General features: G+C 38.9%; 1 protein-coding gene across 1 annotated transcript; it reads left to right on the top strand.

Annotated features, from left to right (window-relative positions):
* Nucleotides 1–424: 424 nt before the first annotated feature.
* LOC108682432 (cubilin) lies at nucleotides 425–10966 on the top strand. Its single transcript, XM_018171591.2, has 13 exons — nucleotides 425–828; nucleotides 2191–2266; nucleotides 3084–3190; nucleotides 3914–4010; nucleotides 4518–4679; nucleotides 5656–5812; nucleotides 6125–6246; nucleotides 6585–6699; nucleotides 7799–7899; nucleotides 8399–8533; nucleotides 8841–8983; nucleotides 9633–9765; nucleotides 10684–10966. The coding sequence occupies exons 1-13, from the start codon at nucleotides 754–756 to the stop codon at nucleotides 10812–10814; spliced, it is 1554 nt and encodes a 517-aa protein (XP_018027080.1). The 5' UTR covers nucleotides 425–753; the 3' UTR covers nucleotides 10815–10966.
* The last annotated feature ends 15097 nt before the right edge of the window (nucleotides 10967–26063 follow it).

The raw sequence follows: 26063 nt of genomic DNA, 5'->3' as shown, positions 1-26063 counted from the left end.
TAAAGCCAAGATCGACGCATGCGGCCAAACTTTTTCTAACAAAAGATTGATGTCTCTCAGTAAAAAATCTTGATAACTTACGTTCACGGCAAGTGTAGTATATAAGTACATGCTATGCATGTAAACTCCTTCATTCCAGCACCCTCTAAGGTTTAGACCAGGCCAGGTAGCGAAGCAATTTGTTCTAAAATTAAATATGATTAGAATCAGAAGGAACATTAATTATTTATCGTTATTAATTAGAAATAGGGTTAATATAACTTGGGCATCAACAAATGAACAAACGTAAAAAGTATAAAGTTTAATTGGTTTCATGAGAGACCATAATTTAATTCATATATCCTCAAAACTTTCCGGTTTTCAATTTTTCTTCGTTATCCTAACATGAACAGGAATATGATATATTATAAGCAGAGTTTTTATATGTGACTTATCGTGTCAAAGTAATATTCAATGGGTGAGGTTTCTTGTTTACTATCACAATTATTTCATTGAAAAATTGGTTGTTGCATTGTTTAAGTTCATTTTCTTCGGATTTAAAGGTCAATATTCCAGCATGTTTGTTACCTCATGAACTTTGATTAGTTTGGACGACTTTAGAAAGTGAAGGGTTAAAAACTGAAAAGAAAACTGGCGCTGTTAGATCATACTTCTAGCGCCGCCACCTGTAGCGCACGTCATCGCTACACACCAGCGTGATCATCATCAGTCACGCCGCTCGCGTATTGCAGATCTGCAGCCTCCATTGCAGCGATGACCTACAGAAAGACATATTCTTACTTCCTGACGCACTCACTCTTTTTCTATGTCATGCGCCACACTGTTGAGGTATGTTCATGGATTAAAATTTCTCATATGTATGGCACAACTTATAGTGTTTAAGAAAAAGATTCGTTCCTTGTGTTTTCAAGCTTCATAAAGATGTTTAATGTAAACAATAAAAAAAAATTTGCGCGTCAAAATCTAAATCATGAAATTTCATGAAAATTTTTAATATAAGAACAGCATCTTCTGTCGAAAGGGCACTTCGGAGCACCTTCTTATTAGCCGAGATTTTCCCTCTCAAGCAGTCTGTCCCTGTTGCTGTTACAACAGCCAATAGCGGGATAGGACATTGAAGGCATGATAAAGCAATAAGTGTCGGAAAATTATAATTTTAAAATTGTTATATGAATTGCTTTGGATTTCATGATCCGTGAAATATAATAAAATACTCGTACTATCGGTACCTTGTCATTGAAATTGCAATAAAGTTGGAGTAGCAACAGAATTAGCTCGATTTAGAATGTTCCTGTATATATTGAAGCCGTCAATCTGAGATTTATTTAATATTATTTTATCGCAAACATTTCGTCATCAACCTGCATGGATTGAGGCACATATAAGAATAAAGAAGTAACAGCCGTCATATGATGATGTAACTGCGGGGACTTGATGCTAACTACAGTATGTGAGGACAAAGTGAAGAAAACAATGGAGAGGGAACAGCAGTTGAGGGCCATAGCTTACTTAAGAACAATGCGCGCTATAAGAGACAGAGACGCGAGAACAGATATTTTAAAACAATGTAAGTCATGACACGGCGATGAATAGCAAGTAATGCATATAAATTAATAGCGGTAAGATGTTATTAATAATTTACATTTTTGTATCGAAAGTTCCAAACAGCACAATGGGAGAAAGGACTAAATCGTCACTATAATTTGTGCAACTTTGACCAAAGGTCGTTTTTAATCTTTTCTTCAAGTTTAAAATATTGGATATCCACTAATAAATATTTCTATGCATGTTGTTGCTACATTGTTTCGTCTTTGGCAGAAATGCTCTTTAAGCAGTTACTAGACATTGTTTCTTAATTTCAAAACAGATATCAACGACCAGTATTTGAACATCTTGAAATTACCTAAACGGCCGATAATGAATCAATAGAGTTATAAATTGGGTGAAATTTGATTGAAATGAAATATATTAGTATTCTTGTTCCTTGAATTATTGTCAAGTCACTGATGAGATTTTTGGAATATTAAAAAACTTAATGGAAAGCAATCGCACAATTTAGTAGAGCCTGGCAATGAAGTGAAATTTCAGTTATATAACTGCATTCAGTGAGCAAGTTCAACAAAACTTTATTTTATAACGAAGATTTCTGAACAATATCCTAATCAAGTCTCCATTTGTTCAATATCCAAGGCTGGAGAATCCATTGGTGCTCCGAAGGACGCAGATCCGTCAAATTTAACCTCAAGTTATTCCCTGCCATACTCAGGTAACGTCAAGCTCAAAATGATCTATAATTTGAATGATTCAGAGACTCGCATTTTTTCAAATACAAATAAGTTCGATTAGCAGAAGTGAGTACAAACTAGCAAACAGAAAGCGCGACAAAAAATTACATTTGAGTCTTTCCAACAACTGAATAGCTGTGGTAAACTTATTTCTCTTAAAATCTCGGACGAAAATCTAATGTAAAATTCAGGTGTGATTAATTTAGAGGCCCAGGAACTCGTGAAATTTTCTCGTGATAAACCATAAAAGGATGTCAAAATTTCAGCAGCAATTAGCATCGATTAGCCATGTTAATTTATGTTTTGTAATGAGTTTTCTCACGTATTTTGTCCTTCAGCTAATCAAATGATTAGAAAACACAATTTCATTTAAACTTACATTCCGCATTTTTTCAACTGTATACGTTTGTGAATTTATTCTTTATGTGAATGAAGAATAGAGAATAAAGAACAAAGAATTGCCTAGCAGGAAGATTGTGATTGTTTTAAAAAATGTCAATAAGTGCGCGAATGTCTCCAGCTAGTAGACATGAGCGTGATTTTGAATGTTTAAGGGTGTGGATGAGTGCGAAAATGTTTTCATGGAATGTGAAGGAGCGCGTGCATTTTTCAATTGATATAAGCGAACAGGACTAAAGTGAGGACTGAGTGTGTAAATGTTTTCAATGAGTTTCGATGAATTGGAGAATGGATATTTTTAGAGAATGTGAGAGCACGAATGCTCCCTCGTAAACTTAGAGCGATAAGGTAAAATAATAAATAATAGCGATCTTTAGCCAGTCTCCCTCACCCCGCCAGAGTGCGGAGGCGAGCTATCAGTGGCCGAGGACTCGTCTGGGACGCTCGCCTCGCCAGGCTACCCCGAGCAGTACACGCATGGGCTGCTCTGCGTCTGGACAATCAAGGTTTATTTGTGGCAATATTCCTATATGAGTATGTACTGCATAATAGGTATTCCTATATGAGTACTAAATAATATTCCTTTTGTTTTAGTATTGAATTCGTTAATAATATTAGTACGTGAGCTGACGGAGCCTCGCACAGCAACATTATTGCCTAACAACAGGCCAGCGTCATGAAAGTTGAATGTAAGGTTGATTAATGATATTCATTTTAGGAAATAAATGTCATAACCACATAATAAAGCAACGTTTATCAATAATTTTTAAACGAACGAAATGCCAGATTTTCAATCAGGCATTTCATTAGTAAAAATTATACTCACTTGACGTTTTTTTAAAAGCATTTAAATTAATTATTTAGGGAACTAACGTTTTCACGAGCTCAAGATGAACATCGATGTCTCGAAAGAGCTTTAAATTGTGTAAATATTAAAATATTATTAAAATAACTTTACTAATTTGCTACAAAAATATCTGATAAAATTAACTTCTGTACGTTCTGCTATTATTGCGAGTATTTATTTTACAACTTTCGTTGCAACCACACGAAAAATTTCCGATCAGCAAGCTATGAAAATAAGCTATTAACTACTTGTGTATCGACTAATACGCGACTCCTGCTCAGGCTTTTCTGTTATGGAATATTCTCTAAATCCTTGAGAAAAAAACAGGCAACTTTCGAAAACTAATCAGTAGGAAAATGTTTGATTTATTACTTGATAACAGGCCCCGGCTGGCATGAGAGCGAGGATCTACATCGAAGATTTGGACCTCACAAGCACACCGACCTGCGAGCAGGACTACCTGCTCGTGGACGTGCGAGGTGATATCCAGATGGTCCCTGAACTCTGAGATTCGGACAGAATTGAACAACGTATCTAAATTAATTCTCAGCAAACACTGCCGTCTTACGAAAAAATTATGTCTTCGTCTGAGATATGATGAATTTGTTATTAATTTTTTTAACACATAATAATTTTTCATTTGTAGTAATGTTTTCATGATATTAGTTTTTTTAAACTTATGAATGACATCAGGCAGCAAACAGATAACTATTATCGACAATTTTCCCCGAGATTCTAGCCAATAATAAGAAAGTAGGATTTAATATAAAAGAACGATAGTTAACAAAATTAGGGATTATTAACAAAATGATTGATTAATAAAAAATTAATGATTTTTAACAAAATTAATCATTAAAAAACTAAAAATTTAATTAACAAACACACAGGCGATAACGTGTAATATTTTAATTACAAAGCGATTTAAATAAAAAACATGACAATCCTATTGAATTGCTGTGGTATCCATGACTAAAATTTCTCTGTAGGGAAGAACTCGAGCAGCAACGACGTTGAGCGTCTCTGTGGAGACGTAGAAGACGTGCCGAGAGAGTACGTTAGCGACGACAACGTTATGGTACTGACGCTACGAACGTCGCAGGCTGGCGAGACGTGCAGAGGCTTCAAAGTGACGTACGACGCTCAACACGGTCAGAGAATTGCATCCTCTTAAGTTGGTAGATATACCATGCAGTATTTATACGTAAATTTTTCTTTGAATTGGCAATCTTTCTTCACCTGCAAATATTCTCAAAAATCGACCGCTGAAATCATATAATTTTCAATGTATTCATGTTTATGTATTAAGCCAATACAATTCAATGCCTTTCTGAGCAAATTACCATCTCCGCTTAAATTTGTAGTTGCTTGATTTAATACTGAAATTGAACAATTTTTCAATTAAATGTTTGAATTATCATCTAACACGACGAACTTGTTTTAAACTTTTGGCTTTATAACAAATCATAGGATCTTTGACAAATATACGAGGTTAAGACGTTGATAAGTGTTCTCTAATAATATTGAATATTCAGAGAGACATCAGTTGATGCATATATTGCTACGCAGTATGGGAAATTACTGTGCATTATTTAGCTCAGATAAAAAATAATAGATGAAAAAAAATTCAGGCGATTCTTGTTTGTGGGAGAAAAAACTTTTTACTATTTATTACTCATCAAAAAGGTTCAATTTATATTTAATTAACGAGTCCATTATGCAAGTCGGATACGAATTTATAACATGGAGACATTGTGGCCAGAACTCAACTTTTATTTTGGCATTGGCTTAAACATTCCATCTTCAGTGAACTCCAATACACGGGCCTGTAAGCCAGCATCGGCAGCTAGATATCCCTTGTTTGAAATGGTCCCGTTATTAGTTACAGATGTTCTTTTATTGTATCACATTACAAAATCTCATGTCACATGACACGAATCAGTGATCCGCGAGTCGACCTGGCCCCGGTAACTCATCACATGGCCCACTATAATGATGAGTCACATGACATGAATGAACATGCGACGCGTAAGTCGACATAGGCTGGATAACTTGTCACGTGATTGACAAGTCCAACGTATCCGTAACACCCGCACCCCTGGTAACGTGTCATGTATCCCGGTGCAGTGGTGGTCGGGTGTGGGGAGTCGGTATCTCGACGTCAGTTTGTTATAGAGAGTCCTGGGTATCCAGGATACCTGGCTAATGAATCCCTGGAGTGTCATCTCACCGTCACCCACGCTTGTGACTCATCGGAACCTTCCTCTGAAGTGTGTCAGCTCAGGTAACGACACATAGTATGGTGCTCAGATATCATAAAGATATAAAAATAAAATTTTAATATAAATTCGGCACTCAGCTAGAACGCTAACTGTACACAAGGGTTATTTCGTTTCCTGGAGTACCAATGTAAACGAACTCAATCGCCTTGCATCTCGGGACAATTTTGACATGATTCGAATAGCGACAATCACGAATAATTTTAACTGAGTAGTAACTTAGTAACTATCCAAATGATGAGATGATGAGAAAACATGGTAAAAATCCGGACACAAATCGTAAAGTTTGATTAAATTCTTTACCTCCTCCTGGGAAGGTTGGACTTCGAGAGCCTGACGCTGCAGCCACCTGAGCTTGGGGAGTGCAGGCTGGACAAACTCCACGTGCAGGGGCAAAGCTTCACACCGCCTCTGTGTGGGGTCAATTCTGGACAACATCGTGAGTAACTGCCCCATTGATCCAAGCAAACTATCACTTCACTAGCTTAATTTTAAAGGGATTTCTTGACATAACTAACCCTTGATAAATTTTATAAATTTTAGGTGACAGTTTCTGAATCAATAACGCATTTAATAACCTAAGTCTGCTTAATTCTATTAAAACACTTTACTTTGCTTACATTTACGCACACATATTGCTCGAATGATTTCAACTATATTCGAAAACACAACGATACGTACGCAATGAGTTAATGACATTCCCCCGCTGTTTACTTCTAAGTTTTATTTGAATTAGTTTGAATTTAACTGTTTTCAAAGTTAGCGGGTTTCCTTCAGTTTACGTGGACGTCTCTGGCCGATCGAGCACCGAAATCCTGTTGATGACGGCGCCGCTACTGCCGCGCCCCGTGGGACGCAGGCGTGACAACATTACCGGGGCGGACATCGGAGTGTAATGCTTTATTCCCATTAAAAATTAAAATTTACAGTTGAATGCTGGGAAAAATTTACGCTCATATTAAAAAATTATTGTGTTCAGTCGTTTTTACGAAATTTCTTATATTTTTTTAATATCGAATCAATGTGCTGAACCTTTGCAATATATGATTGCCGTGCTTTATCATATTGTATAGGCTTACATATTAATGACGAAAAAGCAATTAGCTTCTAGCGTGCGTTCTTTCGCACAAATATATTTTGTAAAAAGAATAAAAGATGAATAATTCCGCAATTAATATAAAAAATACATACGATTAAATAAATCTTGCATTCAACGCTTTATATTGGCCTGGGGAAGATGAATCTTCTTTCACGAGCTGCGAGTGTAATAATATACCATTAAATGCATAATAATATTACATGGTGTCGGCGTTCAAAATTAGACTACGTGTGACCTGTCCCTAACTCAAGACATCGCAGAAGTGTTCAATTTTGGCTATTGAACACTATTGAACACTATTTGAAAGTGTTTTACCGGCCGTATAATAAATATATTTTTACTTAACAGCAGAACTAATTTAAAAATTTGAACAATACTGTTTGTTCAAGAATACAATTTTACCATCCGACATGATCGTCAAGAGCCGTTGGTTTTATAATTGAATCCCACGATACAAATCCTGATGCCCTTAAACAATTTCGACGAGAATTTTTACAGCTTGCTGCTGGTTTCGATCTCACAACTCGTAGCTCTAATTCCGTTGATCGTAACCACTCGACATCCTTGAGATGATGGTTTCAATTCTCAAGATGTACAACAGTACAAGAACATGTCTCCTAGATATTTCATAATTCCTAAACTGCCTTAATTAATGATCACGCAAATTTGCGTTGTATTTTTTGAACATATGTTAGAAGTAGTTAAATAAGCCTCCGAAATCATGTTCTGAATAAATAATAATAAAGCCTGGCAATATAGCTTATATAGCGAGAAATTTTTACAAAATGAAATAAAGAGAGTTGTTTATACAGTGTCTTATGTTTGGCATTCACCCAGTATTTTGGATACATGATCGATGTATTGTTTGTTAATGTAGGGATATTGTTTTCAGAGATCGGTGGGAGTACGAGGTTGAAAATAATCGTCAGTGGAGAATCCGAGTGGCTCAAATTCCCTGCTCGTGTGAAGCAGTTACTCCTGGAAAGCCAAGAGGTAACAAAGAAAACATGTTCATCGGTAAGAAATAAGGGGAAGCTCTTATTTTCGCTCTACCTAGTGCGTAAATGTGTAATATTAACGCGTACGAAAAATCGCACTGAATAGTGCTCAATGTTTTTGTTCGTGTTCCACCATACTGACATGCGGTTCCTGGTAGCTTACCTTTATCTGGATAAAGTTAAGTTGCCGTTAATCTTCGGTCTACGGTATGTTTTACCGCGCATGGGACGAACTATCAAAACTCGAAGCACACATAACGGATAAGTACACGTAACTGTCGATTTCTTGTTCGTGATTGGTGGATTCCGCTTGAAAAGCCGCCAGTGATTGGCTGATGAAGTAACAATTTTATTATTTTGATAGTACAAATGTGTTTGAGTTCTTCCCTACAATATTCTAATATCTCTTAACCAGATGAACCGTCTGACTGTCAGTGGTCGAAAAAATCAAATTTTCCTGATAAACGACATATTCGTGGTCTTGATCGTTGCAGCACCAGACGGATGTTCCCAATACTACACGCAAGTGACTGACGTTGTGCGCAGTTTCAACTTTGACGGGAAAAAGCGCGACCTGGAGCCATGTTGGAACGGCACTGAAGAGGAGTGTGGACGACAAGTGTGGACAGGTGATTCAGACAAGATAACTGGATGCTTCACGTTTATTTATAATATATTTATAAATTAGAGATATTATAAGTTTAGCGGAATTCTTGTGAAAATAATTAGGAATAAAATCGTTGAGCGTCATTTTGGAACTTCTTCCTAAGTAATTAGCATGCTGTGTGATTTTTTTTTTTGTATCTCATATTATTTTTCTTCAATATTGAAAGCTACTTTAGAGATAATTTGCATACTGATAATTGCTTGAGATGAAGGTATATAAGTAAGTATGAATGATGCAGTGACATGCCTTCATAAAGTTGTCATTAACAGGTCACTTGAACCACGTGCACCACACGATTTGCATCGCACGCCAGCCTGGCTACTGTGGTGTGATGTACGCGCCTACCGACGCTGATGCCTTTCTCATGACCGGACACGCCCACGCCGCCGCTGGCTTCAATCGAAAAAATCTGGTGCGTGTTGCCAGGCTTTGCATGTAGGCATATTATAGAAAAATAAATATTCACTGGCATTACTATAATTGGGAGCGCAGCCGTGCACCACCAATTTTGTGCATCAATAAGCCCTGAATCGAACGCCTTGGATCTCTCCGGACATCCACCAATCAGCCGTGAACCACTCGGCTTTGTCTTCCTCCGGCCTCGCATAGAACCTGCCGTGCACCACCAGGCCGCGGATCGAATCTGACTCCGAGCATCGTTAAATTACGTAATTTTATGTTGACCGTATCTGAGGTTAGGTTTCAGATAGCATAGTTCTGTTCCAAAATTTACCGTCCTTCGACAAGTGGCCGTCCGACCGAGGGCTGGTTCGACCCACGGCCTAAATACGGACGGCTTGAAGTGTTGAAGGCTACGTTCCGGAAGGCAGGAATCATGATGATCCATTACATCCAGGGCAGTGGTGGTCTTCGGCAGGCGACCCACTATAATGGTTGAATGTCATTATAATTGAATGAAGTGAGCTTTCAATGCGATGAGACTTCATTTTTTGTAAAGCAAGCTCTATTTTAAAGTTTCCAGGAAAGGTAAAAAGAACTAACTTATAATTATTATCATTGATTTAATATGAAGATAAAATTAAACGAGCTTTTTCCTACAGTATGGATCATCACAATGTCAAAGCGACTACGTTGTCATTCCCAAAGGCCGGACTCCCGGCGACGAAGACTCGTGTCCACATGACAGGTTTTGCGGACTGCAGTTCGGCAATCGGCTTCTAGGACCGGTAGTCAGTAAGTGCTGTCCAACAGAATATTTCCCTATACAGTCAATCAGAATCTGGATTAGTTATGCAAAATTTCAAGCTCCTGAAAATACATTATAATCTTCATATAAAAATTGAGTATTTGATTCGACTCGATTAACTATTCCGTAATCGGCAAAGTCAAAATCATTGCACATCCATGTATTATATTGATTTTGACGAAAAAAAAAAGAAAAGAACCATGTCATTATGCTAGATTTATACATATTTATGAGAATTAATGTAGTCTCGATTATTTCAATTTATGTCGCTTCAAGTGTCCCCAAAAGGTCAAATAACGTATTATTTGTGAGAAAACGATTAGATGGCGCAAGCCTTGTAACGAATCGGAGACGTTGAAATTAAAGCACTGTTGACAAAAAGCTATTAAAAAGCGTTAACCAAAGTAATTACAAATTTGGTTTTCAAACTATGAAATTAATATACCTAGCATTGCCTCTTTACAATGAGAGCCTGATAGGCGAAGTCAATTCAGCGGACATCCTGTTGTGGATTGCGTCGGCGCGGCGTCCGGCACCAGGCTGATGTATTGTGGAAGGCTTCGAAATTATGATTATTTGGCTGCCTTGAACAACATCTTGAGCAACAAATTGATTCAAACTTACTAATTGATCGCCAACACAATGCTAACAACAATTTCTTCGTCATAATACAGTATAATAACGTAATATAGTGTTGTCCGCGCTGCCATGATAATCCTGTCCGGTTCTAGCATCGCAGATTTTTCACAGCTAGCTATGGATCTTAAGCCCACAACTTGCTGCTCGTATCATATTGATCTGAATCACTGGGTCACCTTGCCAAGTATTGTCATTGTCATTGAATATAACTTAATAGCGTTTGTAAAGTTATTATTCTAGTTTTAAATAACACAAATGATTTTCAGGTTACTCGCTGCCATTTATGTTGACTGTACACACGGACGAAGACGAGTTCAGCCACAGCGTGGACACCAACAACCGAGGCTTCGAGTTGCGCTACACGCAGCTGCCTTGTGCCGGCCCTAACATGGGTTGAACATCGCCAGTATCCGTACAAACACAAACCTCCTCAACCATTATCGACCATAAATCTGTTTGGAAAAATGCATTATATCAGTACTAATTGGCTTTATATATGAATTAACTCGATATATGTCTTTGATTAACTCATGTAGTGCGCAGTACAGCATATACAACGATATCACGTCTTCATGCTTACGAACCGCATGAGTTGTTTGAAGTTATAATGTACTGGAATTCACGAGTTTCATTTTCGAATAAATTATCATTTTCTTCTATATTGGCAGTTTACGTCGTTTTATCTTTTGCCATTTGTCATTAACTCTCAGATGATCCTCACAGGAGGTTCGTCAGTTAAGCTGTAGGTTTTTTAATGCGTTTCTTTGCAATTATCTGAACAACTGTTATATTGTATTGACAAATCTTTATTCACTTCTTATTCACTTCTCTTTATTAAGAAAATAATTGATTAGGCTTGTAGGAAAAGATTCGAGAGTTTATGTTGACAAGGAACTGAAATTTTCTAGGCATATTGAAACACAAGTTACTAAATCCAATAAACTGCCAGGACTGATAAGACGCTCATACAAGTACTTATTTGCAGAAGCGATGAAGCTGTTGTTTGTCGCTGTCGTACGTACTGGCCCTAAAGTTTAGAAACGCAGTGTGTCCAGATACATGCGAAAGACAAAAATTTAGTAGAGTGTTCCAAGACGTGCAACAATGATAATTTCAGGCTTGAAGCGCAAGTCTTATGAATAGATATTAGAGATTATAAAGCTTCCAAGTATCCGTCATCGCTGTCTGCGCGGTGACCTTATTGAAGTATACAAGTTTAATCATGGTTTATACAAGGTCCTAGAATTTGTATTAAGGACCCACATTAGGGGCCGAGGTAATAAGCTAAAAAACTGGGGTGCAATTCACCCATGCGACAAAATTTTTTCTCGCTTCTAGTCACCGATTTGTGGAACATCCTCCTTGATGATATTGTTAACGCTCCGAGTATGAGCACGTTCACGAATAAGCTAGACATTGCGATGAGAAGCATATGTTCAGTCTATTAATGCCTAGCACTACACGGAACTAGTAAAAGTCCATTGATTATTTAAAACCAACTTCTGTTGACAAAATCTGGTCAAAATGCCACTTTTCAGATCTTTCAATGAGTCACGGAATGTACAAAAATCGGCGAATAACTTAGTTTAATTTAAGTGATTATATAAGATAACCAATATAATTGGTTGTTACATAATCTTAGCGCTAACATGATCTTTTCGCGTATCAAAATGCAGTTGTTCTCAGGCCGTCTGTATAGTATCCAGAAATTTAACCTGACCCGGGCTGAAAGCCGCCGATCATTTAGAGGAGACAATCTGATACGGCAAACAATAGATCGCAAAATGACGAAGGACAATACTAGCTTGCGAGGCAAACAACTTGAAGCGAATGCAACAATATATCACTTAATTTCGTGACATTAAAAATGGCGTTCGTGGAAATTACGGAAGCGGGATTTGAAGGCGCGTTGTACTTTCTTCCGTACGATATAACTTTTATGACCTTATTTCCACATTCGTCGATGCTGTGAGTAACATTCACCAACTTGGGCATCGAAACAAACGCGTCTACGTAGAACTAAAACAACCAACGAAGACTGTTTGAGCTCAACAGCGGAAGTTGATTCGTGACGATCACAGGAAAATGACTATCACAGGGCCTAGCAGGAAAAAGAGCTCTTTATAGTCATTAAATGCTCTCACGTGAACTCACTTTGTCACTAATATAGCTTCATGGCAATACTGTATTTCAATTATATTTAGGCATTATTAATATTAAATCGAGACTAATTAGATATGAAGGTAAGCATTGCTAGTCCAGGCACCCAATCATCTTTACCGTCCAGCGCTAACACTCACTGGTCAGTTCAACTGTAAAATTTGCACGCCTTTACCTGAATGAGTGAATGATTTAGGATTATCTGTTGTTTTAAAAACTAAGTAACTTTTGTACGAGTTAATTCATGATCTTTTTGGAAACCCGAGGGAAACCTGCACACGAGATATTTCGCGTGCAGGTTTCTTCAATGAAATTTTTCTCTCATAAATTGATCGATGATCTAAAATTGGTTGCTCAAGTTTGCAATGTTACTAAAAAGTCGTATACATGAGAAAAAATTTACAAATTCATAAACATGCAACGACATTAGCATATAAATTCTAGCTGATTGAAAGCGTCCATTTCGTCAGAAAATCCTTCAACGTCGCAAAATGTATATTCTTCTTTGAGGCAGCTTTCTCTCTCCATCGAATATAGCAATTATTTTTTTGCAACCTTGGCCTTGTTTCCCCCTTATCCTTAATCAGTCACATCGATAATGTAAAGAAACTCCAGGGCCAAGACTCCTCGTTGGTGCGATACAGTCAGTGTCAAGGTGTTCCAGCCGTAGGTATCTCACATTAGTTGACCTCGGTTGCTGATGCATTGTTTCATTGGGATATTAGATCGGTGCTCTTCCCTGCACCGCTTATTGTGAGGTTCCCTGCATGCAGACAACGCTTATTGTGTGACCCAAACGGAAGCACCTGTGATATCCGCTTCTGCGGGATCCTGTCTCTTCAGTGGTGTCCGCGACTTCAGACCGATTGGTGGGGATCATCCTCGCAAAAACTCATGTGACATAAATATCAAATAAAGAAACTTGACGATGCAATAAAGATTGTAGAAGATGATTTAAACAAACGGGCAACGTGAACTTCAAAAACAAAGGAACATGACCGCATAATATCAGAAAAAGAGAAAAATAAATTTATTCTCTGAATACATTACATGAAAAAATTTAATAGTGCAACGTTTGAAGATATTTTGAGACAACGTGTATTTGCAACTGCAGTCGTGCCAGTCAGCCAGTGATTGAGTTATTCTATCTTACATTGACTCGAACATTTTACTAAACCGACGTAATCTACATTCTAACCAATGTTTTACAATAGCTTAAATTCATAAATTCATCAATATTTACGAAACAAACTACTACAGAATGTATATATTTTTCGTATTTATTGCGTTGCTGTGCTCTCTCAACGCCCGCGGTTCTGGTATCACATACAAGCCTCTCGGGACCATCAAGATCGAAGTTCCTGGCGAGACTTTAATCAATCGTCTGCTTCTGCTGTCCTTGCGGGATGACAACGCAGACGCTCGTCATTCCAAGGTGACATTTTCGAAAGGTCAATCGGCAGAACTGACAGATGGAATTATAAAAAATGCATTAATCGTAGAATCAGTCAAAAGTGAGCCTACTGAAAACATCGGTATTGATGATGTTAACGAAGGACCAAAATTATTGACGACTCTGCTAAGAGATTCGAAACTACCTGAAACCACCGTTTTAGAAGTGCCTAAACATCTGCCATCATTAAGAGATGCTATGCTGCCAATAGTTAAGGAAACTATTTGGCCGATGCAATTGAACGATAATACTAGTAGAATTTCTAACGATATTCTTCTGGCCATGATGTCAAACGGCGATAGTGGGCGAAGTAATCAACTCGATAATATAAATGCCAGCGCTCTGTCCAGCAAACACAGCATCGAGTCAATCCAATCTCTTCTGAGACTTTGGAATAATTTAAAATTCTCAGCAACTGGAAGCCAAAATAATTCATTAAAGATTGATTTGAAGGCATTAATGTCTAACCTTAGTAACGCTGGAGCAATCAATCTTCTTTTGAAGAATATCGAAAATGCAGTTTCCGCAGTTCCGAGTTTTCAAAATAGTGGCACGAAGGAAAATTTCCCGATCACCACGTTGCGTCCCATAGGAATACCGCTACCGCTGCCTACAGTCAAACCTCCAGCACCTCTCCAGGCGTTAACCGAGGAAACCACAACCGGAGCAATCAATCATCTTCTGGATGATATTGAAACTGCAGTTACCACGGTTCCGAGTTTTCAAGATAGTGGCCGGAAGGAAAGTTTTCTGACCACTACGTTGCGTTCCATAGGAGTACCGCTACCACTGCCTACAGTCAAACCTCCAGCACCGCTCCAGGCGTCAACCGAGGAAACCACAACATCATCCTCAGAGGCAACTTCTAGAAATAACTCAATACCAATATTTTCCGTCGGAGTTCCTCTTCCATCTCAAATTGACTCCAAGACAAATGTCACTTCTTCAAATGGATCAATTGAATCGTCTACCAAAATTGTATCGTCCAAGCCCTCAAAAGAAATTTTGACAGACAGTATTTTCAGCGTACCACTTCCGTTGGATGAACTAGCACCTCTTCTTCAGGCAGCTTCGCCACTAGTAACTTCTATCAATCAACTTAATATCGGTGTCCCTTTACCTTTACACACTGCCACCCCCTTTCTACCAACGCCACCGACAAGCAGAGAGACATTGGGACAAACATCTATTCCAGCGCCTAGCGACACGAAAGTATCTATTGATGAAATTACTGCATCGAATCCTTCTAGAGTAACAGTATCAGGAAAGCCACGAATTACAGCAAGCTTGGTCACATCGGCTGCAAACTTTCGAAGTGCAGTGATTTCTGTAGGCGTGCCTTTGCCTACTCTAAATACAAGCCATTCTATGCACCCACTACAAGTGAATCCAAGGGAACCAACAACAGTTATTTTTTCACCTAAGGCCTTCGAGTATTCTATAATATTTCCTCCTGAAGACGAGCCTAGTCCGTTTCTATCACGAGTTTCACCTGTCACAAATTTAATAAGCAGATTTTCATCTACGCAGTCAGGTGATGACGACTCAGATGCTATGCTTTCCGAACATCTCCCTAAGTTCGCTACGGTTTTTGCGACTGATAAGTCTACTTCTAATGAGCGAGCCAGAAACATTGTACTTGATTCTGATGATGATGATTCGCATGAAAATACTGTGTTTATTGCTGATATTGTAACAGATGCGACACCACAAATAAAAATTTTGTCAGACGATTCCTCACTTGAATTTCAATCCGCGGTAAATTTGTCTGATGTATCTCCTGAAATAAAAGCAGCGATTATTGGTGGCATTAGTGACGAAATTAAGGCTTTGTCAACCGAAGACATTTTGGATGACTTGTTTCCAGACCACATCCTACACAAAAGTAAAATACTTGAAACAACTGCCAGTAAGATTTCCGAAGAAACGCTTCTAGATTCGAGTGAGGTGCTCGTGATTAAACAAATAGACAGCAGTGGGACAAACCAATCGTCGGATTCAGTAGGGTTTCATAGCTCTTTGATTTCTTCGGACAACTTTGAACAGGAAGAAAACGACAGTCATGCTAGAGCTCTGAATATCTTAACGAAGCTCATTGCAGACAAGCCACGAGATGATTTATTCAAATCCAATGGTGCAAACAATCGCCAAAATATTGAGAGCTCATTGAGGTTTTATCTCCAAAATGGTACTCTGTACCCGTTCCTTGAGAACGATAGCCTGCGATTAAGATCGCAGTTTAATGATGGTAAGTTAGGAATACCATTGCCAATATTGTCTGATGAGCCCTCATTGCCTATTAACGTCGAAGAGGGCACAATTGAAGTCGATTTAACATCGAATGCAGACTCTCGTATCCCCAACATCCCGGCTCTTCAAGAGTTTCTGGCTTGGTCAAATTCAACACAACCGAATTCATCTTTTATCTCAGAAAATTTTACAGGACTTGCGCGCAAATTCCTTAATCTGTCGGGCACCATGGTTTCTCCGGAAATTAATCAACTAGCCCGATTGTCACAAACTGCAATGGAAGCAATTATTTTTTCAAGAGAAGGTAACCGCCAATTCGTTTTCAATTTCCCGTCTACAAGAAAATGCCCTGCGGGACAGTTTCCAGGCCCGAGAAAGACATGTCGACCAATTTTTGAAATTTCGCCGAGTTCGAATGAAGTTGGAGGACGAAAACCTAATAACGCCAATCAAACGAAAGAGGCTATAAGGCATCAAACTTCAAATCAGCGAAATAATACAAATCATTCAATATCACCTCCAACATCAGACATGAACTCCGATTTGCTGAGTACAACCGTTAAGGATAAACTAGCTAGTGACGTACTAGTCCTTCAAGATGAAAAATTTAATAATGCTAGAGAAGGATTTGGAATGACTCTCTCGCAGAAGCTGACTGCATTACCAGCTGTTGGAGTGCCACTGCCGACTTTTAAAAAACAACAAGTTGCTTCATCTCAGCTTACAAGTGAACTTTTTGTACCCAACTTTGGGCCATCAATTTTGGAAACTGCTTTAAGAAGCAATCCCGCGAACAGACCTGAATTTTTTGAGCAATCCCAAGTACGTTTTAACGAAAATGGCATTCATTCGATTAGAGTCGAGCTGCCAAACGACCAAATAGAAGGCTCTCGCCGAAACATCTCTCTCACCATCGTGGAATCTAGAGACGACAGCCATGAAGATGTTTTGGAACTCACTAGCTCCGAAAGATCGAAACCGACTTTTTTACCCGTAGTAACTACAAATTCAGCCGGACAAATCCCCTCTGGTTCAATAACTGCCCAATTACGCCATGCATTTGATACTACAGTTCCAGGTAGAGTAACATCCATCGAAAATACAGCTGAATTCATAAATAAAGCTTTTGCATCGTCAAACAAGCAAGATTCTAGTGACCAAATTTTGAATACATCAGAATTTGGTGTCACAAGCCCAATTTTGGACGTTCTTAATAAGTTCATAATCAAAGATGATGGTAGCGCCGAGCTGACTCGAGATCCATCAGCAAGTAGGGAAGATTTTGCGCGTCTTTTTAGAACTCGTCCTATAGCCGCATTCAAACATCCTATTCTTCCAATTCATGAACATTCTACAGCATTGCATGAAGTCGGAGCCGATGATTTTTTAACAAGAGGGATTGAAAATCCTGCCATGTTTGGTGCAGAAGGCGGTCAGGAAGGACCGCCGCATTTGGAAATAAAGCCCACCATATCAAACGAAGGTTTGAGAGCTGGCAGTGACGAAAACAATGATTTATTTTCAAATGGCGTAAGAGGGGTTCCTAACAAGAGAATACAGACGCTCAAGCCCGAAAAACATACAAGACTATTGAACATGAAAGATGATTTTGTTCGAGATCCCATTTCCAAACAAAAGCCGCTTTCGCTAGCATATGGTATTCCAATTGTCACCTCTCCTCAACAAGGTAAATCAATAGACGATATCATGGAAGTCAAGTCATCCTATTCAGAAATCAGCCCACAGCAACCTTACAGGTCTAAAGGCTCGAGGTATGGTACTACTCCCTCTCGTAGAAGTAAAAGCATTACGAATGCAAGAGGCCATATTGTCGGCTCTCATGATATCCATCAAATGAAGCCAAGAAATTACCCGTTTTCAAATGTTGAAGATGATAGTGCTATTACGAACAGTGTTCAACAACTTGATTCTACGATACATCCTCGATTCGCGGTACATCAATCTATCTCGACTGTGCAGCCGTCCACCTTCAACCGATCTCCTCAAGAAAACAATAGAGAAACTTCAAATGTTGGCATAGGTGATTCAAGAGGGCCCCACACTCACGATTTCACAGAAGCTTTGTCGGCATCTCGTTCTTTAGCGAAATCTATTGATAAAGAACATTCACAATCCAACGCAGTACCGAAGGACGTATCTTCCAACCCAGCGACCAGGTCGAAGTTGAAGTCGTTCCGGCCTTCCCCTCAACTGTTCAGTGACGGCACGGTTGGCGTGTGGAGAAGTAATACGCCAAGAAGGAGCCAAAACTCGCGCGTCGCTCGCAAGACCGAAGAAAATCTTTCGTTGTGGCAGTGGGCGAATCAGCCATGAATTAATTTGAGCCCCGCCAAGTGTTCTTTCAGTTTTGTAATGCACGTACATATTGTTTTGTTAGCTTAGAGCACACGAATGTTTGTAGACAGAAACAAATGTATTTCACTCTTCCGCGACATTGAACACACTTCCAATCAGTTTGTTGTTCAGCAGACATTGATGCATAAATATATTCTCTATATAAGGTAGAAACGATTTGAACGTAATTAATCATTACATAAACTTTGGCCTCTTCAATCGCGTACCATTAAGGTCTCGTAACATTACAAATATATATTTATGAAATAAATGGCATGTGTCTGGATTCCTCGACTGATATCAGCTATTCGAACTAATAACCGAGCTGACGAATCAGTGCGCGGGATTTCGAAATCTCTGAAGGTTGCATTTATTCCCAAAAGCAGAGTTCAAAATATGTTTAATGTTCAATACATCATGAATAAATAAGTTTTACAGAAGCAATCATGCATAACTAAGTTTAATGCAACTTCGAACAATAAATTATCAAAAATTAAAATCAGATGTTTTAAATTACCAATCCTGTTGATAGATAACTTACTGAAGGTAAGGAATGCCACGTTAAAGCCAAACTCAAACCAGATGCAAATATTAAGTAATCTGTGGACGAAATTTAAAAAAAGATAAATTGTAAAATATTTAAATTTAATTCAATACAATTTTGACTTAATGATCATTGAAGTTATCGTATGATTACATTTGAATGACGAATCAAGAATGTTAGGAGCGATTCAATTGAGAAGTTACATTCCTTACTACATAAAGATGCTAGCAAGGTTAACTGAGATCGGTAAGTCAACGGTAAATGAGCTCCGGGAAACTTCGAAACGTAACTAAAGAAAAGGCAAAGGCGCCATGTAAAAGTTTTAATTCCTTTAACTAAAGAAATAGCGAGAAAACATGAAAGGAACAGATAATTCAGAAAATATATGTACATTGAGTTTCAGTTTAATTAATATGAATGCGGTCCAATTAATTCAATAAATGTTGAGTGTAATTTGATAGATTTTTCATTTTGCTCCACGATATTAAAATATCTTGATCCCTGCAAGGATCAATTTACTTCTTTTTCCAAGCAGAGATAAAATGAAACTTGACTTCATTTAGTTGTTTGCCATAGTGAAAACTTGAATCGCAGCTAGGATCATCTAGGCGAGGGATTTTTCATCGATCGTGTGCACCTGACATGAATAATAACAGTGAAGCATAAAGGCTGGCAGTGATATTATATAATGATCTTCGTCATTAGAGCATCTCTTCTTCGGTCGAGCCCCTTGCTTACGGTTAAAATTTGTTAAGCATCTAGCTCGTTTGATTGCGTTTTGTGGCGTAATTTTTGTTATTTGGTCTGCGCGTGCGTAGTGTCCACTGCTGCTACAGCGACGATTGCAACGACGCAGGTCTTCAGACACAACCTCACAACACTCAACTCTATACCTCACTCACTCGCCCAGGTTGTTTTATTAAACACATACACACACACTAAACACATTAGCCACACAGAGAAGCTGTAAAACCGAACTGGCCCTTTTGTGCTGAAATTGTGCTTGGTAGAGATATCGATGGTTTATATTGTCCTAATCACTTCATAAGTTCAATCATGTATGTTATGTAATATGTTCAGATTTGAAATATATGTTCAGATTTGAAATGCCTAGCTCCTTATCGAACCCGGTGGAAGTCTAGTAGCTACTTCAAAGTATCGCCAGTCATGAAAAGATCCGGTCAAATGACACGAGTTTAGATCTATGAACAAAACACGAAAAGGAAAAGAATCGGCGACAGACCATATCAGGCCTACATTTCAGCGCCGACATCATTATGTTATGTTATGTTATGTAAAACAAGAACGGCTTGACGATTGCTTTGTAGCTTCACTAACAATGGCTTCTGCATACATGATACAGTCACAGGAGTCGTGTTGCGGTCAATGCTAAGACGCGACCAAATTATTCCAAAAAATATGATTAAAAATTTATCCTTTTATGACAAACTAATTTTTCTCGTGAATCTGTTACCGTATTTGAAGGCTGTGTTTGGCCCCATCTTTAATATATACCGCTGCAACGGGTCACGCGACATGACTCAATAATAGTCATCACCACGATCGAGCAAAAGAGTTTGAATGCGCTGTGCTTGTGCACCATTTCTGGCACGGTAAACAGGAAGCTTCTCGTATGTGTTCTAACCGCAACCTCATAGTTATGAGGCCAGTATTATAATATTGTCATTTTGTTAATTAAAATGTAGATGCTATCTAACAGAATGAAATTTATCGCGCTTTTTATCGCTGTCTCCTTCCTGAGGTGGCAAGGCCTAGTGGATTCAAGCCTGCGGTCAACCAATAGAACGACTCTTTAGCCTGAATACTTGTGAGATATTGAAACTTATTAGCGCTGGCGAGACGATCCCAGAGGTCGTGATAAGAGTAAGTGAATTCACTGCGATGGTTTAGCCCGGCAGAGTGTGTGGGACAAGAACCGGAGTATGAGAAAATAATCGAAAAGGCACGAGGGGAGAAGTCGCCAGTGTAACACAACAGCAAGCCACGGGGCGACTGCTACTCCCCGAGAACTCCGTCATCAGAAGTAACAGCAGATGACGAGAAATTTGATGACGAAAACGATAATTTAACAAAGAAAATAAAAATGTAAATTTCAGCGCGATATAGCAGGGTTTAAATTTATTAATAGATTATTTTGTGATTTGTTACTCTGAGATTTCGAAAGTTTTTTGTTCAGATGAGAGCTTTGGTATGACATCCTGATCGGTCAAGGAAGCTATGATAATAAAGCGTTGATAATAGATGAGCGACTAAATGTTATTGTATTGAATACAGCTTTGAGAGAAGTTGAAGATTGAGGGTAGTTCACAGCCGTTCATTAATTGAAGACAGGATGCGGCCTTTGAGCACATGAATTCCAGAGACGACTTAGCGTGGGTATGAGAGTTTGTGTATACACCGAGGCACGAAAATATGGTTTTATTATACGAAAATATTTGTACAGTCTAGTACATTAATTAAGGCAATTTCAGCACATGATGCATATCAGGGGATGCGCCTATAGGAACCTGCAGTGATATGTGAGCTCCGGATTTAGTGTCGAAGAAAAGAGCGACGTCGGGCGGCTGCCAGGCCAACTGTGTAGTGTATGGTATATTGGTATAAACTATAAAGCAACCGACGACCAAGTACGGCTGAGCAGTGGAGATCGAGCAACCAAGTTCGGTTGCGTAAAGAAGAGCAACGCAGTTCGGTTGCAAGGAAGAACTTAACCATGTGCCCCAACTCCCAACCATACCATTCACATGGGATCGCCCTGCGCATCAACGTCTACTAGTAAAATATTAAGTTAGTGATGTGAAGGGATAGATGTTCAAGTTTAAATTTGACATTTTTGTTATTTCTTCTGTACTAGTTATTGTGTGAACTTTAGGTTGTGCATTTTTCCCAGTATAAATTCAAATATTATCAGTGTTTCATTCCAACTATCTTTTCGTTCTATTACTGCCGTGATCCTATCATAAGAGAACATTACAAGTTACTCAGGATAGCTTTTGACGCCAAAATTAAGCTCCAAAATACTAGTACACCTAAATAAATGTAATATAAAAGAAAAGACGTTTTTTGTCAGCTACATGTGTTATGAATGTGGTAATGGAACGTGAAAAATAGGAATATTTCATATGACGGAATAATACTTGGCAAGGATTTTATGATCACGAATGATTAGAAGTAATAAATTACGGAGGTTGGAAGAAGCGATGAAAATGCCCGCGGTCTTCCCTGCGCTGAGAATTAATTGAGATAGTAAGACAGGTGACTTCAATAAGGTATCTTATCTATACCTTACCATTAATTTAGATAAAGATACCGGCGACTTTAACATGTTACATAGCTTATCATTCATTAAGATAATGATTCAAATGACTTTAAAATCATATTTAGCTTTTCATTCATTATAAGATAATGGTGCAGGCAGCTTTAATATGGTATCTAGCTTATCACTCATTACATAAAGAGACAGTCGACTTTAACATGATATCAAGCTTATCATTCATTACGATAAAGATGCAGTCGACTTAAACATGGTATCTAGCTTATCATTCGTTACGATAAAGATACAGTCTACTTTAACATGGTATCTAGCTTATCACTCATTAAGATAGAGAGAGATGCAGGCGACTTTCACCTGGTATCTAGCTTATCATTCATTAAGATAAAGATACAGTCGACTTTAATATGGTATCTAGCTTATCACTCATTAAGATAGAGAGAGATGCAGGCGACTTTCACCTGGTATCTAGCTTATCATTCATTAAGATAAAGATACAGTCGACTTTAATAATGGTATCTAGCTTATCACTCATTAAGATAATGAGAGATGCAGGCGATTTTAACCTGGCATGTAGCTTATCATTCATTGAAATAAAGATACAGGTGACTTAAACATGGTATCTAGCTTATCATTCATTAAGATAATGATACAAATGACTTTAACATGGTTATATTAGGTTTAAGCGACTTAAGCCATAAGGCAAGATTCTTTGGGGTTTGGAGAGTTGAGCATTCAATCCTCTTAAAATTAAACATTTATCGACTTGTTTGATTGAATGAACTAGCAAAAAACTCTAAAGTGTCGATTGAGGAGCATTGAAATTGCAGACGCTTTGAATTAATGAACAGCGAGGCATTTAAATCGACAAAGAAAAAAATAAACCTCAAATAAAAGAATCTGTAGCTGACTGAGAGAACGCGAAAATTTAAACTCTTGGAGAACAGACACGAGAATTTGTATTTACTGAGATTTTTGTGGAACACCGAGGAAATTTTCAATTGCCTGGCGACATCAATTGCTAAATGAAAAAGTGGCCGTTCCGTTGATTCGTCGGTATAAAATGCCTCAAAAATCACTTTATAAATTTGTTTCTTACTGCAATGCGATTTCGTGAAAGGTACTATTATAAGGATCGAGGCGCGGTCGTTCATGGGCTTTGTTCACAGGAATTTGGGCTTTGTATCGCTCCTATCTCGGTTTCGTGCTGGGCGAACCTCTCGAAGCATCACGTACACGGTCCTTGCCCACCACAGCTCGTTGCTTGGTCACCCGCTGAGCCTTGATGTGCAGGATGTTTTATCCAGTTTCTAGGCTATTGAAATTGACGCTTGGATGGGCAAATCCCGCACGGGGATCATGTCCGTATGTGGGTTATGGCTCGCGTCACGCCTGTGAAATCTGGCTCTGGCTGCCAACTCGTGGAAGTGGTGTTAGCCATTCGGTGACAAAGTTGCTATTGACCAGACACATAAAGCTCCCAACCCGCCCGTCATACTGGTCTGATTGATGATGTCCTGGCGACCATCGGTCACGTCTCGAAGCACGGGCCAAGGAGTATATATAGTATGTGTGCAATCCCACAAAACCCGAGCATCCCACAAAATCCGAGGGCGAATTGAAAGCAAATGTCGAAAATAGTATAGTTTTAAGTTTAAGTTTGTCGTTAAATGTTAAGTTTAAGGTTGCATAGAGTTCTATTAATAACCTAAGCTAGAACTAGACTTAAAACTATAATTTTCGTTCTATAATGCATTTCAGTACGAAGTTACATTGAAACTACATAATTGCCTGACACCACCTTAGCGATTTTGAGGTATTAGAGGCTTGCGGTTTCTGGATTCCCTTTGAATGGAACCAAACTTCCAAGCCAATCGACTAACTATCCGCAGGCTTCTCTAGCACCTCATTCCGTGACCAGTTCCTCCTGCGGCTGTCGATTTATCAGTATCCCAGGACGCTATGACCGGAGTTACGGTACTGCTTCTTCGTCGCACGTGATGGGAGCCATGAGGTGCTAAGATCTCCACGTCCGCATGTTCTCCTGAGCCCCAGCTGGACCACTTACCTGCTTCAGCCGACTGCACCAGCTTCAGTCTTTTATGAGACGTAAGTCTTCGGTACCACTTAGTCGTGCGGGTGTGTGCCAGACAGTTTCAGAGACTGACATAGGATCTGACCTCAAACTAAAATAAAGGTGTTGCCAATATTTAATTTAAATAATTATACAATAGATATTAAATTTTAATAATTACACCTTAATGGATATTTAATGGATAATAGGAGAAATTTAATATATTGCATGCTGGCATGCCATTTCTTTGTTAATTGATAAATGGGCTGTGCCCTTAATATTACTAAATGATAGTTGACCTAAAACTATATTAGTACAAAATTGATGAATTAATAAGTTAATAGATGTATTTAATATATATGGAGAAATTAAATAGATGATGAATTTTATAAATATAATAGATCTATATACAAATACTGTTACCATTAATGATATTTATGATTTTAAATTTATTTCCATATTTTTTGTGGCAGCACTGAACGAAAATGCTGGGGGCAAATGGCTGCAGATCTGGCACGTCGCTTTGGTGGGGAACTTCCTTGACCCTATCCGTTCTCGCAGCCCGGCCAATCTTCATATGCCTATGCAATAATATACGTTGCAATTAACTTGATTAATAAAGAAAAGAAAAATTTAGGAAACTTAACTTTGTTTCACTGCCATCTCTAGCCCCCATGCGCTTAGTTTTCGTTAGCAAAGGTGTGGTGGCGCGTTGCTGCGCCGTCAGACATGTCATGTCAAAGTGGTTGCTAGTACCGAGCTGATCCTGCTTTCCTATGCTTGGGACAGGCGCACGTTCCGGGCTCACGATTGTTTGATTCGGCAGGATTCTCCTTCACGGGAGTTGCGGGCTGGACGGTGAGCACCGCGGAGCACATATGCTATGACCCGAAACATAGTAAACTATGCCTGGCGAGGGTGAAGCCCCAGGAAACTGGGGTGGAGGCCCGTAGCCGTTGTGACGTGCAAATCCATGGCATCACTTCAGCATAGGGCGCAAAAGACCAATCGAACCATGCAGTAGCTGGTTCCACCCGAAGTTTCTCTCAGGATAACTGATCTGCTGCAAGTTACTAGCTCTGGTGGGCGGTTTGCTCACAGAACCACCTCACCCTTTTGCTCACATGTGCAAATGAATGGCGATAGGCTGGTGACAATTTCGAATGGTAAATTATTAGAGTTAATGGGCTGTGGTCTCGTTCGGGCTCTCACGGGCTCGTTTAAACCACGCACGACGGGGCGGGGATGCAAAACACCTCACACTTTTCTCAAACTTTAAATGTTCGAGTGCCATGGCATAGTCGTGCTGAGTGCACCAGTTCGAACCTCTTTCCGTCTGAGCCGGGTGCGCGCTACACCGGACGCCAGTCCATGATTCTCACTGGTACACCCAATTGGTAATTGTGAAGGGCGGTGTATACAAAGAGTAGGGACTGAGTCTCAGGATCCTTGGGTGGCTCTAGAGTAAGATATTCTCAGTACTTGGTCGCATGTATGATGCTGAGCACACTTCGTTAA

Source organism: Hyalella azteca, unplaced genomic scaffold (assembly GCF_000764305.2).
Source record: "Hyalella azteca isolate HAZT.00-mixed unplaced genomic scaffold, Hazt_2.0.2 contig8353, whole genome shotgun sequence".
In the NCBI taxonomy this organism is placed as follows: domain Eukaryota; kingdom Metazoa; phylum Arthropoda; class Malacostraca; order Amphipoda; family Hyalellidae; genus Hyalella; species Hyalella azteca.
The sequence above is the reverse complement of the archived record's forward strand: the minus strand, read 5'-3'. Positions and strand labels throughout refer to the sequence as shown.

Bases quoted from the DNA above. Each gene is read 5' to 3' on its own strand.
- LOC108682432 (XM_018171591.2), top strand. From the start codon at position 754: ATGACCTACAGAAAGACATATTCTTACTTCCTGACGCACTCACTCTTT. The intron at 4,011-4,517 runs GTGATATCCAGA...ATTTCTCTGTAG, and splicing joins CCTGCTCGTGGACGTGCGAG to GGAAGAACTCGAGCAGCAAC. The intron at 4,680-5,655 runs GTCAGAGAATTG...ATCCCGGTGCAG, and splicing joins GACGTACGACGCTCAACACG to TGGTGGTCGGGTGTGGGGAG.